Source organism: Halichoeres trimaculatus, unplaced genomic scaffold, assembly GCF_033239565.1.
Source record: "Halichoeres trimaculatus isolate MK-OKI-2021-1 unplaced genomic scaffold, fHalTri1.1 fHalTri1_scaffold_2, whole genome shotgun sequence".
NCBI lineage: Eukaryota > Metazoa > Chordata > Actinopteri > Labriformes > Labridae > Halichoeres > Halichoeres trimaculatus.
In genome coordinates this window covers 17,375,133-17,389,556 of record NW_027437180.1, presented here as the reverse complement: position 1 = coordinate 17,389,556, position 14,424 = coordinate 17,375,133, and the positions used below count along the sequence as shown (strand labels likewise).

The 14,424-nt window shown below is 41.4% G+C and overlaps 1 protein-coding gene across 5 annotated transcripts in view; it reads left to right on the top strand.

Moving 5' to 3' along the window:
- Positions 1-14,424, top strand: part of LOC141800695 (adhesion G protein-coupled receptor L1) — a 40,010-nt gene that overhangs the window by 11,878 nt on the left and 13,708 nt on the right. For 4 of the 5 annotated variants that reach the window (XM_074683446.1, XM_074683426.1, XM_074683408.1 and 1 more), the window contains exons 2-8: positions 3,499-3,618; positions 7,311-7,524; positions 8,085-8,194; positions 9,490-9,504; positions 10,743-10,950; positions 12,525-12,789; positions 12,883-13,222. In XM_074683446.1, the coding sequence (XP_074539547.1) occupies positions 3,549-3,618; positions 7,311-7,524; positions 8,085-8,194; positions 9,490-9,504; positions 10,743-10,950; positions 12,525-12,789; positions 12,883-13,222 (1,222 nt within the window). In that variant the 5' untranslated portion in view covers positions 3,499-3,548. The remainder of the gene's footprint in view (positions 1-3,498; positions 3,619-7,310; positions 7,525-8,084; positions 8,195-9,489; positions 9,505-10,742; positions 10,951-12,524; positions 12,790-12,882; positions 13,223-14,424) is intronic. The other variant, XM_074683436.1, reaches the window with a different exon arrangement.

The window sequence follows — 14,424 nt, the reverse complement described above, 5'->3', positions numbered from 1 at the left end:
TAAGAAACACACATAAAACAAGACGAAAAACATTTGATTTTATCATAAATAAGAAATTTATTATTTTTTCAAACTCAAGACATTCAGTATTGAAATACAGAAAGATAATTTCTTTAGGTCACATGAACTTTAAATGTACAATGCATTTTTAATCATAACCAAGTTGCATTTGATAATTGTAGAGCTACTGTAACAACCTGGTGACAGACACAGAGCTCTGCAGTGCAAATAAATGAAGTGCTACATTTTATTTAAGGAGCTTATTTTTCAGATGGAAAAAAATAATAACCTTAACTGAATAGCACCTTATCGGCTGTGCATATCGGCAGAAATTTTCATATCTGCCGATACCGATAAACGTGTTTTTAAGCTTTTATCAGCCGATACCGATATTGTGCCGATAATATCGTGCATCCCTACTCCTTATACAGTCTGTAGACATTATCATCATCTTTTAATTTTTTCACATGGTCTGGTGTTAAAAAAGCAAACTAAAAATCGAAGAATTGCAATTTAAATCAAAGCGGCATCCCAAAAATTGTAACAGAATCGAATCCCGAGAATAGTATATTGTCCTAGCCCTAGTGGACATGGTGTCAGTGACATCATCCATTGGTTTCTAAAGAGATGTTATGAAGCCAGACAATGGTGGTCACAATATTTGAGAGCTGGCCCAACTCTTTTAATAACCAGTGATGCAAGCAGAGAGATTTATTTGAGGCAGACCTTTGGTGTCCTGACATCACACCTGTCTGTCAACTCAGTCAAGCCCTATTTGCAAATCTACACACGACTCTCAGCTACAATATCTTTAAAAGAAACAAGCTACAAAAAATATTTTCAACCTGTTGAGTGTGTACAAGAAAAGAAAAAAGTGATTCAGCATTTTTTGTTGTAAGTAGGGATGCCCCAATCCCGATCGCTAGTATCGGATCGGGGCGATATTGGCATTTTTTGAAGTATTGATCGGGAATCCTAGCTGATCCTCTCAATCGATCATTTACGTTAGCTGTCACAAAGCCAACATTGATGCCAACGCGTTGGTAAAACCAAGCGCTATAAGCGCGCCCAACGTCATAGAGTTATGAGAGAATGATAAGATATGGTCCAGTTACGTAGAACAGCAGCCACACTTAACTTTATTACAGAGCACATGTGCACAACCAGACACATTACAGCAACAACATCGGCTTTACAGCACCCTACGGTAACTCTATAGGGACAAACGGCTCAAATGGCGACAACAAACAACCACCATACAGTCTGTTAGCTTAACACAAACAACTCCGTGGCTTCAGTGTGTGGAAAAATGACAAATTAGAAAGTGAAAGTATGCTCTGAGATCTTTTCAAGAGGCGTTCAGTTCGACCAAAACATCCTGAAACAACATGCAAGGTCGTTCACTTACCGGGGAAAGGCTGCTCCGCTGTTGTGTCTGAGCTTCAGTGGAACGGATAAATATCCACAGAGAGAAGACGACAGCGTCAAAAAAAGCTCATAGAAGAGGGTGGGACGCAGGTTTATTTCATCTCAGTTATCCTCGGTATGTCCCTCCGATTAAACACTTGTTTTAACATCCTGTTCCGCTGAAGCTGTACAGCACAGTCCGTAACAAGCTAGGATGTGATGGTGGTGTGTTCAGTTTGACAACAGAAGTTTGTCCTGTGTTTCTGCTGAGCCTCGCAGCACACTTGATTGATCCCTTGCCATGGATGGTTTAGTTCAGTTAGTTATCATCCAGTTTGTCGCAAAATAAATATTTCTATGAAAAAGGGAAATATGAGGTTGTCCCGTTGGTGTCTACAATTGAAGTCTCACACGTCTTCAGAGAGTTGCATTCAGGGTAGCCTCTGATTTTAGCGTGCTGTATTACATCCACCATTCAGGATTTGCCGAGAGCTGTAGTAAATGTAGAATTATATTTTTAAAACTAAATTTAGCAAGCAAACCTGTCATTTTCTGCAAATGTTCTGAGAAGACATGATTTTCACAGCGATATTGATTACATTCTCTGGTCTTGTACAAAGACATGCCTCAAGTTAAGACACGTTTCCATCTTCGCGTGTGATACATTCAAGTACCCTCGGAAACTCGAGAATCTGACGATTACACCAGTGTTTTCAGTTTTTGGATTGTACAAATGGCTTGTAAATGCCAATCATTTAAAAATAAGTGGTATTTTGATCCCGCCGACGGGTTTGGGATCCAGAAGGTTTTAACTTTAAGCTATGACTATTGTTTTTTACTATTCAGTATTGCCAACCCACAAAACAAACAAAAAAAAAAACTGTGCTGCTTCACTCTCTCACTCCTCCAGCAAAGTTTATCTCCCAACCCAAAAGTCAGACCGGGACTCGGTATCAACCGATACTCAATATTAAATTATCAGGATCGGTATTGGGTGCAAAAATGCTGATCAGGACATCCCTAGTTGTAAGTAATGCCAGCTTGGCTAGTTTGAGGCATTTGAACATGGGTGTTAGTGGAGCTTCCTGGGCCTCATACTTCTGTGTGAACAGTTTCAATGTTTAATTCATTTTCAACATTAAAATTGGACAAAAGATCAAGTATTTCATTTTAATAAGTGCATACACATGAAAAGTGAAATAGCTGTTCATAGTAAAAAGTATATGTGTTATCTTGTTGTAACAGAGACCCAGCCCCCCCAACCAACCTTCTTCACACACCCCTGGTATCAGGAGACATGGCTGCATATTTCTGTGGTTCTTACCAGAAAGAAGGATCAATGTAGCACTGTACACTCATAAAGGAGGAATACTCTGTGATCAAACACAGAGCTGTATTTTTATTTTCCTCCCTATTTTTTGGACAGTCTGCATCCTGTGTTTTATAACCCCACATTTCTGCGTCGCTCTCTGATCACCTGCACCTCCAGTCAGCTGTTTACCTCGTTATCCTGCTGAGGAAGAGATCCGCTCCACGACATCATTTATTCAGGATTACTGGAAAGTGGCCTAAGCTCTGCCTGTCAGTGTGTGTATGTGTGTGTTTGATGCATTTGTGTGTGTGTGTTTGTGTGTGTGGGTGTGTGAGAAATGGGATAGAAAGATTAAGACTCTTTTATGGGTCAGTGGCCACTGTTGCTCCCAGCTAATTATGGACTTAAAACACGTACTCACAGGCGTACGCTCACACCCGTGGACACGCACAGATACCCACTCTCTCACAGCACACCTCTCTCTCCCAGACTGCACTGTGCTATCACCATGGTAACAGCAGATTGAGGGACTTTTTTCACTGCAACCATTGCTCAATTGTTATCTCCTCTCCTCTTCCTCTTGGTCTGTCTCTCTATTATTCCATCCTCCCACCCTGCTGTGCTTTCTCACGCACACTCATTCATTGTCAGTGTGTGTTGTTGACCATCCATCACACTCACACGGAAATACACACTGATATGCACAAAAAGAGAGAGTGCAGTTCTTCACTCTCAATCTCACACCTTCTTTTCTTCCTCCTCCTCCTCCTCCTCCTCAGGCTCTCCTAACGCGGTTGGTGGTGTGACGTCTGAACTCTCCTTGCCAAGCATGGCTGTGTCTCTGTGGTTCCTGGGGGTGTTTGTGTTCACGCTGGCTCACGTCTCCCCCTCCAGCCAAGGTAAGCCTCCCAGGGCTGCGGTCCAATCATGTCTGGATATTGATCTCCACTCAACAATCAGAAGAATGAATTACAAAAACTTTAAATGGAAGTTAGAGGTGAAGAGAGAAAGGCAAAGTCATCTTGGCCGAGAAATTCAGTGACCTACATAATCAAAAGCTTACCCAAACGTTTGATGTGTGCAGCTTGCCAAAGGGAGCGTTCAAGAAGCTGCCCGTGGCTCTCAGTTAATGAACACTCAGTCATTCAGCACCACGGACAGTTACACTACACCAGCAGCATACTGATCACACCCACATGTTTGGTTTAAGAGTGGGCTTAATCCTGATACAACACAATCACCTTTTAATGCTCAAGATGGTGTGAACAGCTGGATTAAGGTAGCGCTAATGTGATTTCTCACATTTCTGTCACGGATTATAAATGAAGTCAGGTGAGCTTACACGATGAGACGTGACACAGTAGGATCCAGCCTCATAAATGAAAAAAAAAAACAAGATCTTTCATTTGTCAGAATGTGTTAACCCAGCATCTGACAGCTGCTGGTGTAAGCGTTTTTGTTTCCCGCTGAGTCGAAACACACGATACTGTGATAAAACACACATGGCATCATATAAAAGAGTCAGGATGGAGGTGCAGGGATTGCACCCTGTTTGTATCAAGGAATACTTTTGGTGGAAGCTTTCACACATGTTAGCATCAAGAATAAATTAAATCACGCATAGGGTGTTAACGCGCCAAAGTGTGTGTGAGCTGTGCTTACTGGGCCTGCAGGTATTACTGATTGTGATTTTAATCAGGTCAGGTGTTTCCATAGTGTGTGCTGGAATTGAATTGGTATACCTCAACAAAACTTAATACAGTAATTAAGGTAATTAATTAATTATGGCTATGATTTGATTTGTACATCAGTGATCACTAAAGGGAACCCAAATGTTTTATGTATGCAGAGTTATGTTGTTTCAGTTTCTTTGAAACTTTCTTCAGGTTTCTCCATGCTTTGAGGCAAATTTGGGTTGCAAATATGTAAAAAGTTTCCAGTTAATTTCAGGAATATTTCCTGAAAATGTCCTTGGGAATTTTAGTTTGGGAATACTCGTAATTTTCAGGATTTTGTTTTTGTCAACTTAGGTTTTTTTTTTTTTTTTTTTTAAATGCTGGACAATTTTGGAAATTTTCATTTTTGTACATTTTTGTTATCAATTTAAATGTAATCTTTGTAGCAATGAAGCTGATGGCCAATACAGCAGCTACTGGAGGATGATAAAGTCCAAATCTTTTGAAAGTAGAAACCATCGCCATCATTTGTGAGAGGGCCTTTTTTCTGGAGTGCTGGGGGGAGACTTTATTCTTTATTTTTCACCACTTATGTTTTTTGTTGTTCTGTAAGAAACCGTCACAGTTCTACAGTTTTAAAACTGAGTGTCATTTATAAATGTTGTATCAGGTGTATTTGCATTCATGTTTGCTTATGACAAATCTATTTGCCTATATTCATGACACTTAGACTTAGTTCGGAAAACTTTCCAAAATTTCCCAGAAAGTTGATTTATAAGGTTATTTAAGAATATTAGATTACACATGTCTGCATGCATGTCTGCTTATAAGAAACCAAAGTATTTAGTATGTATACCACCAGGTAAATGCAGTTGATATGAATTAATGTTAATTCTTGTTAATTTCTAAAAATTACTATGGAAAGTTTCCAAATCTGAAAATTCTCATAATTTTACACCCCCACCTCAAATACACAGTATACTTAATCAAATAATAAAGATGCATATCATTGTCTATGCTGCCTTGTTTTGGTTTGTTTGTTTGCTGTGCCTGGAATGTGGTTCTGTAGTGCAGGGATTCTCAAAGTGGGGTCCACGAACCATAGCTTGGGGGGTATGGTATGAACGTAGCCTAACTCTATCATTGCAAAGCACTACATAATTCATTATCACAAAGAATTGATATTATGCTAACCAGTGATATGATAATGGGGTATAAAAAAATGTCATACCTGAAAGAGGTCTGTCAAAGTTTGAGAGTCCCCTGCTGTAGAGTATTAGTATTCCAACAGCTTGATTGATAGACATGAAACTGGAAAAAGCTTTCATGACCCCAAGAGGACTGATTCCAATTTAAAACCTTCAAAGAGACCAAGTCAAGTCAAGCCAAATTTGTTTATAAAGCACATTTAAAAACAACTTGCTGACCAGCATACTGAGGAAACAATAAAATAACAAATTAAACAATCCAATACTGTCCCTGTGAGGACAAGGAGCAGCCACATCTACAATAAGACAAACACTGGCTCACTTATGAGCTTAACGATGCAAAGTAATTGGAATAATTCAAGAATAACCAGAGTAATACAGACGACATTCAAGGCAATAAGGATATAAAATAGATAAGAAGAGACAAGGTCAACGTTAATTGAAGGCCTTTGAGGAGCGATGGGAAATTATCAAGTGACATCAGATCATCCATGGATGAGCAGACTGTGCTAAAGCTCAGGAGCAGCCATCACAAAAGCTCAATCCCGTTTGATTTCAAGTCCCCATCTCTGGACTTCAACGAGACGCTGGATGTTTGACCCACAAGAAATGGTCTAACTGGAGTGTGATAGCCCAAGAGATTGAGAAGACCTTGAAAAAACCTTAAAAAAACATATAGAAAATCTTTAAAACAATACTGAAACAACATGAAGCCAATGCAGAGAGATCAAATCCAGTGTGATGTTATCAAACTTTCTTTTCCCAGTTTGCAGTCACACAGTCACATTTTGTAGAAGAGAATCACAGTAATAAAGCCTGGATGGAATAAAGTTATCCATCAGTCTCTCATTTGGACAAAATAAAGGTTAAACCCAAGCAGCAAAGCTTGACGCTGGCTCCTAGACCATGTACACACCAACCCAAAAGAAGCTGTTTTTACAGCAGAAATAAACAGTTTTGCAGATATTAAGATCGCAAGTTTGCCCAATCAGAGACACAGCTCAGGTGACTGACAGGCAGGCACACTGTGGTAGTGAGGAGGTTCAAAGCCTGCCAGTACGGCTCCTACCAAGAGTTTGCTTCAAAACTCTGTATCAGAAAGAGATGGGTGACATCTCAGAGACTTGGTTTAACCTGAAACAGTTCACTGGAAAAAGCTGGTTTTAAAAAAACTGAAGATCACTCTAAAAAAATCCGAAATGTCTGTTAAGATATCTCTGTGCTATCTTTGTAAAAACATCACCATTTTTGAGGGAGTGCAGATCAATAAATGTCCCAAAATGTTTGGATTCAAAGCTGTGCAGTTTGGTTAGTTTGAAGCTATGAGCAGTATACTTATGCTGGTGTTTGTATCCAGTTTAAGGTAAACATCCTCAGAGAGCAGTTGGCATGGCTGTATGATTGATTTCTGATAGAAGCACGTTGTTGAATTACTAGATTTCTCCGAAGCTACTTTCAGGGGCTGCCACCAATCACATTCCTTCACTCCTCTGCAGAAATGAACACAAATCTGACTTGACCGATTTATTTATGATGACAAGTTTATAGAAAATCAAAGTGTTTCTGTCAGCTGGATGAACCGGCTCATTGCATTTCGAATATAAATTGAATTCTAACAGATTGCTGAAGCCGGGCCTATTTACTTCTCTTTCCTCCCCCTATCACTCTCCACCACTAACCCCTCCCACTGTCACCCCTCATGAACAGCTATGTCCCGGGCTGCCATGCCTTTTGGGCTGCTGCGCAGAGAGCTGGCGTGCGAGGGTTACCCCATAGAGCTGCGCTGCCCTGGAAGTGACGTGGTTATGGTGGAGACGGCCAACTATGGACGCACTGATGACAAGATCTGTGACGCAGACCCCTTCCAGATGGAGAACACACAGTGTTACCTCCCTGACGCACTCAAGATCATGGCCCAGAGGTGTGTATGTGTGAGATTGTGTGAGAGCTTGAAACACAGCAGAGATGCTGTATGGAATTTGTCATTCTTGTGCTGCTGGAGTGTGTGCAAACCGTTTTGAAGCAGTAAAAACAATCAATGACAGTGTCTCTGTTGGTACATGGAGTGTGTGCGCACTGCTGCACAACATGTATGTGGAAACATGGAAACAGTAGACAAAGCCAATACGTGTGGTGTTAGTCATGTGTGTGTGTGTGTGTGTGTGTGTGTGTGTGTGTGTGTGTGTGTGTGTGTGTGTGTGTGTGTGTGTGCGTGTGCGTGTGTGTGTGCGTGTACGTGTGTGTGTGTCGCAATAATCTCCCAGGCTAAGTGTGAGTGCTTGGCTGCACCATTAGCTGTGTACTCAGCGTTGTTTTCCTCCAAGAACTGATCAATATTCAGAGAGAGGGGGAGAGGAGACAAATAGTGTCCTTTGTTTCCCCTTTCCTGTCTGTTAATCACTCTCCCTCCTCTCTTTGTTTTCTCATTCTGTCACCCGTCTGACCATCCCTCTGTCCATCCGTCCATCTGCTGTCCTCCAGGTGTAACAACAGGACTCAGTGTGTGGTGGTTGCAGGGGTTGACGTCTTCCCAGACCCCTGTCCTGGAACATACAAGTACCTGGAGATCCAGTATGAGTGCGTCCCTTACAGTGAGTATGCGTTTGTGTAGTCACACATTAAAACACACACAAATGTGGTTAAATTACTTTGCAGGTGCATGCACATAGATACACACACAGACTTGTCTTACAACCACTGAGCCACGTTAGGCTTTTGAGGGCCTGTGTCCACTAACAGCGTATTTCAATGCACCAGCAGCACCAATAACCTCAATTTCAGAGAACTCACTTGTACTTACGATTGCAGGGTGACACAAATTTTCCTGTGGCACTAGAGACTGGTAATCCATTTTATATTTGTATGCTTCATATTTGTTGTCATATTATGACGTTGGTTCTGCATTTTTGATGAAAATCACGTTTCAGCTTTAGCATTTACTAAGGTTGATTTCAGAAGTCCAGCTCTTTCTTCTTTTTGATTTTGAGGGCAGCAGAAAGCTGAGGGATTTTCTGAGTATGGGATGCTGAACCGCAAGAACCAAACTACATTTTATCAGGGTAATGGATGCTAACAGCGCACTAACGGCGTTAATGGACACAGGCCCTAAAGAATGTTTTTTTTTTTTATTCCACAAGTCTTTGATATCGACTGTTTTGCTGAGAGACTGATGAATAGAGGAGTTTTTTTGTTCTCAGGGAGTGTGTGTGTTATTGTGTGCTTGTGAAGGTGTGTGTGTGTGTGTGTGTGTGTGTGTGTGTGTGTGTGTGTGTGTGTGTGTGTGTGTGTGTGTGTGTGAAAACTAAAATAAGTTGGAAGGAGAAAGTACAGAGAAGGAAATGGTAGGGCATTTGCATATTGAATTGTGAGTTTGTGTAGGTGTGTGTGTGTGTGTGTGTGTGTGTGTGTGTGTGTGTGTGTGTGTGTGTGTGTGTGTGTTCGTGTGAGCGTGTGTGTGAGAAAGACAGAGACAGACAGAGAGAAAGAGCTCATGTGTACTTTCGCGTGCATGCGTGTGTGTTTTCTTTTGCAGACTCACGCCACAGGAGTTGCTCTCTTTTCTCCACAGGAGCCTGATTGAGGGAAGGAGAGATCGGGGGAGGAGGAGGGAGGGTGGGAGGGGATGGAGGGAAAAAGAGAGGAGAGGAAAGGAGGGGAGAGGAGAGGAGTTTGCCGGGCTTCTTTTGTGCTTCTTCCTTCTTTTGTGATCTATAATGTTTGTGGCGAGAATGAGTTCCAAAGTCTTTATCTGTGAAATTCTTTCTTTCTTCCTTTCTTCCTCTTCTCCTCTCCTCTGCTTGCTTTTCTTGCTTCTCTTTACTTCCCTTCTTTCACCCTCTGACTTCTCTTTCTTTCTCTCCCTCTTTTTTTTCCTATGCTTGAGTAGAAGTGGACCAAAAAGGTAAAGACAATACATTGTAGCATCTTGATCTCTCCTTACCCCCGACCCCCTCTCTTTCTCTTCTTCTCTTCCTCTCTCCTACCATCTCTCTCTTCCTCTTACCCTAGGACGTTGTTTTCGTAGTCATGCTGGATGTTGCCCCTTTATTTTCATTTCCTAATTTTTATTTTCCTCATTTTCCATCTCTTGTTGTACGGAAACCCCGTCTCTTATCCAGTTTTATCCAGGTTCTGCACCTCGTCTCTCTTTTCTATCCCTCCTTCTCTCTACAGTTTCTTCCACTCTCCTTCCTCTTTTGCTGCTGATCGATCTCGCTGTCTCTCTTCTCTCCTTCTTTCTCTCCGTGCACACACAAACATAAAGGTAGTCCTCTTCTTTCACCCTCTCTGCTCTATTTTCTAGTACCACACACAAGCACCCCTCTTTTCTTTCTTCCTCTCATCCATTCCTTCCTTCCTTCTTGTCCGATCATCCTCTTCATGCTTATTTTCCCTTTTCTTCCCCTATAGGAAGAGTCCCTTATTTATCTTCATAGGAAAAATAAGACCAAACGTGTGTGATTATTTATCTGTCTGGATGTGTGCTTATCAAGCACTGCTTATGTGTGTGAGTGTGTGTGCATGCCTATCTGCATGCCAGTGTGAGACTGTTCAGTAAACATGTGTGTGTCCATGCAGTTATTGACATGTGGGTGGACCAATCGTTGTGCTCGGCGTAAACTAACCAGCCCTCTCATTCACTTCAAGGCAAAATTTAGCCCCGCCTACTGCGTCCCTGATTCTACCTCACACTCTTTGTCACTCTTTTTGCACTAACCAACACACACACACACACAAACTCACATGCACACACAAACGAAGCACATAATTACACTCACACACCTTTCATTGCAGTGTCCCTGTTGTATTACTCACCTCACACACACTAACAGTGTGTGATTTCAGCACTTTTACGTCTCTCTGCTTGCCTCTTGAGATCAGCACAGGTGTTTTAAAACCCCTCTCTCTTTCTCTCTTCATTCTTTCTCTCTTCTGGCTGAATCAAACGCATCTAATTCATCCATTTTTCATGCATCTATCCATCTTCTTCCCTCACCTGCCTCCACTATCTCTCCACTCTTTTCTCCTGCTTACCTTTTCCTCTTCTTCTTTGTTTCCCCTCCTCTTCCTCGTCTCCTTCTTCCTCTCTGTCTCTTTTCTCACATCCTGCTTTCGCCCCTCCTTACTCCCCTCCTCCAGTTTTCGTGTGTCCCGGCTCACTGCTCAGTATCCAGCCAGCCTCCTCCCTCCTGGAGGCAGAGCATCAGTCGGGGGCGTGGTGTAAAGACCCACTGCAGGCTGGTGACCGGCTGTACGTCATGCCGTGGACGCCGTACAGGACAGAGGTGTTGTATGAGTACGCCTCGTGGGACGACTACCGCCAGAACAGAGTCACTACTACTTACAAGTGAGTCATGTTTGACATGTTTCAGTGATGAAACAGCTGAATTAACAATAAGTTAATTAAATATGTTTGACTGTTGGTTCCTACAAAGAAGATGAAACACATAAATATATTTGTCTGATCAACTGGAAAATATAGGATACAATATTTCTTCAAAAGGAACATTGAAGATAAGAGATAAGTCTGATTTCTTTTGTGGATTTCTGGCTGAGAGCCAGAGTAATGACAAATTACATATACTTAAAAATTAGCATGTGCTTGAAGATTCATAAGACGTACTAAGCTTTTTTTGTGTGTCATTCACCACAACAGGTATTAAAAATACATGATCACACTCACGTTTAAATGTTAAATCTTTTAAAAAAGAGATTCTTAGTCACCATGAATTAATGGTATGAGTGGTCTGACATTTACAAACTCCCACGGCAATGTTCCAAAATTATAGTTTACTTGATAGATAGATAGATAGATAGATAGATGATAGATAGATAGATAGATAGATAGATAGATAGATAGATAGATAGATAGATAGATAGATAGATAGATAGATAGATAGATAGATAGATAGATAGATAGATAGATAGATAGATAGATAGAAAATAAAAATAAAACAAACCAACAAACAGTTCTTTAAGTCAGTGGTCCCCAACCTTGAACGGACCACTTTAATGTCATACAATATTTTCACGAGCGGGCTGTTATTCTGTCTCCTCACTGGCTCTTTTACCCTGCCCAACTCTCTGAAGATGTTTGTAATTTGTCCATTTTGCTAGCTTGGGGGGTTTGGCGTCAAGAATGAGTCATAGACGGGTATGGAATAGAGAACCCGGTCATTTTTCAAAATAAAACATCATTCAGAATCAGACAATAAATCAAACTGAAATAATTTAAGTTGTGTATTTTTTATGTGTGGCCCGGTACCAATTGACCCATGGACCGGTACCGGTTAACAGCCCTGGGGTTGGGGACCATTGCTTTAAGTGTTGAAAAACACAGAATTTCAATAGCCAAGGGGACTGCATGACACACATTAAAATCTCAAACTTTAGAGCAGACCTGAACATCTTTACAGCCTGAACCAAATAATAAATAAGTTTGTGTGTCTCATTTCTCTGTTAGCACTTTTGGGGACTTAAATACCAAAAATACAGAGATTATCAACGTTAGAGCTAGAGTTATGTATAATTGTAATTCGGTGCTGGCTGACAGGTGGGCATGTTGTGGCTGTATGCCAGGAGGCCTCCCTCAGCTCTCTGCCTGTTTCTAGATGATCGCAGGTTAGATTCATCATTACAAATATGGCTCCTGCTGCTAATCATCTTCATTAACTCTTAGAAGAGACAAATGAGTGATATCACTAAGAGTTTGTCTATGTTTCGTACAGTCTATGTAGATATGACCGTGTTTTGACCTGGGCCAGTTAACCATCAGAACAGTGAGGAGCACAGACAGAAATAACAACCTGCACTGAAATATTTAATCTCAAACTTTGATTTCTAGTGTAGATGCATGACCTTTTCACTGTGGGAACAGTTTTCCTTGAAATGTAAGGTTTAATTTATTGTCCTCTCTCCTAGGTTGCCAAGTCGTGTGGACGGTACAGGCTTTGTGGTCTACGACGGAGCCGTTTTTTACAACAAGGAGCGAACACGCAACCTGGTCAAGTACGACCTGAGGACTCGCATCAAGAGCGGTGAGGCTGTGGTTGTTAATGCCAATTACCACGACACGTCTCCATACCGCTGGGGAGGGAAGTCAGACATCGATCTGGCCGTGGATGAGAATGGCCTTTGGGTGATCTACTCTACCGAAGCCAATAACGGACGCATCGTAGTCAGCCAGGTGCAGTAAGAGGAATGAAAACAGTGAGATGAGAGAAAAAGAAGATCAAGTTTTGTTTCTGAATTCTTCCTTCACCATGTGTCTGTCTCACAGGTGAACCCTTACACTCTTCGGTTCGAGGGTACATGGGCCACCGGCTTTGACAAGCGTGGGGCGAGTAACGCCTTCATGGCCTGTGGCGTGCTCTATGCCGTACGCTCTGTCTTCCAGGACGATGAGGGTCAGGCAGAAGGCCGAGTTGGCAGCGACATGGTGGTTTACGCCTACGACACCAGTCGTGGACAAGAGTTACCTGTTCAAATCCCATTCCCCAACCCATATCAGTACATCTCCTCTATAGACTACAACCCCAGAGACAACCAGCTGTACGTGTGGAACAACTACTACGTGCTGAGATACCCACTCCAGTTTACACCCCCACCTCCCACCAAAGGTAAGAGAAATAAGAAAAACAAAAAAAAATGTACTCATGTTTTCATTTTTGCATTTTCACAGTTAAAGTTGAACAGAAGCTTCCAAAAAGACTCAGAGTTGGAGCTTCTCTTCAACCAGAGACATTGAAAAGCAAACTGTCAGCAGAGTAACTAATTCACCCAACTCTGAACCAGCTTTAGTGCAGGCAGAACTGAAGAACTTAACATCCTAAATAGTGCTGAAACAGCAAAACAGTCGCAGCTGCCAAATTCATGAAGGACTGGAAGAATGCTGAATGTGTAAATGAGCAAAGTAAAGATGCTTGTATAACGGCTCCATCATTTGCTCTAGAGAAATCTGCCCTGTAGACGTCAAAAAATGAATAAATTGGCAGTTTTGGTCATATTCTTTCACCTGTAGGCCCGCTGGGCAGAAAGACAAAGAAGAATGACGTAATGTTGCATGACAAAGCATATTAAGGTGTAGCATAGCATAGCATAGCACAGCAAATCATGGCAAAGTAGAACATTACCAAACTTAAAATAGCTAAACAGGGCTTAGCATGGACCAGACCAGCATGAAACAACACACCAAAGTGAAACAATCTAAACATACAAAAAGACAAAACGACAGACACTATAAAATTATGATTAAATTCAGTATGACACAACTTAGCATTAAAACATGGAAAACACAATGTAACACAATGCAGCATAGCATAGTATAACTTAGCAAGGCATCACATGGTGCTACATTACAAAACATGAAGTTAAGGAGCATACCTTAACATTATACAGCATTGCACAACATAACACTACAAAACACTGCATATGCTTAGCATAGCATTGCAAAAAGTAACATAAAACAAAGTGAAATAGATTAAATTAGCATAGCATAGCAAAGCATTTTATAACCCAACACAACTGCACAGCATAGATTAACTGAACGTTACACAACACAATATTGGAAAGCTAAACAAAAACAAACATTAAATAGAGCAGGGCTCGTATAAACGTTCAGTTATTACACGAACAAGCAGGGTAATCCTTCTTTTAGCCCCTGTAATGATCTACATAAAGTTTATTGCTTTTTTTGACCGTTAACCTGTCTCATGCATACCACTTATTGATTTTTTTTAGCTGTTCGCATAAATGGTGGGTTTTCCTCGCTAATGGCTGGACATGCATGTGGTACCAAGTCTTTGTGTACCGCGTCACGCAG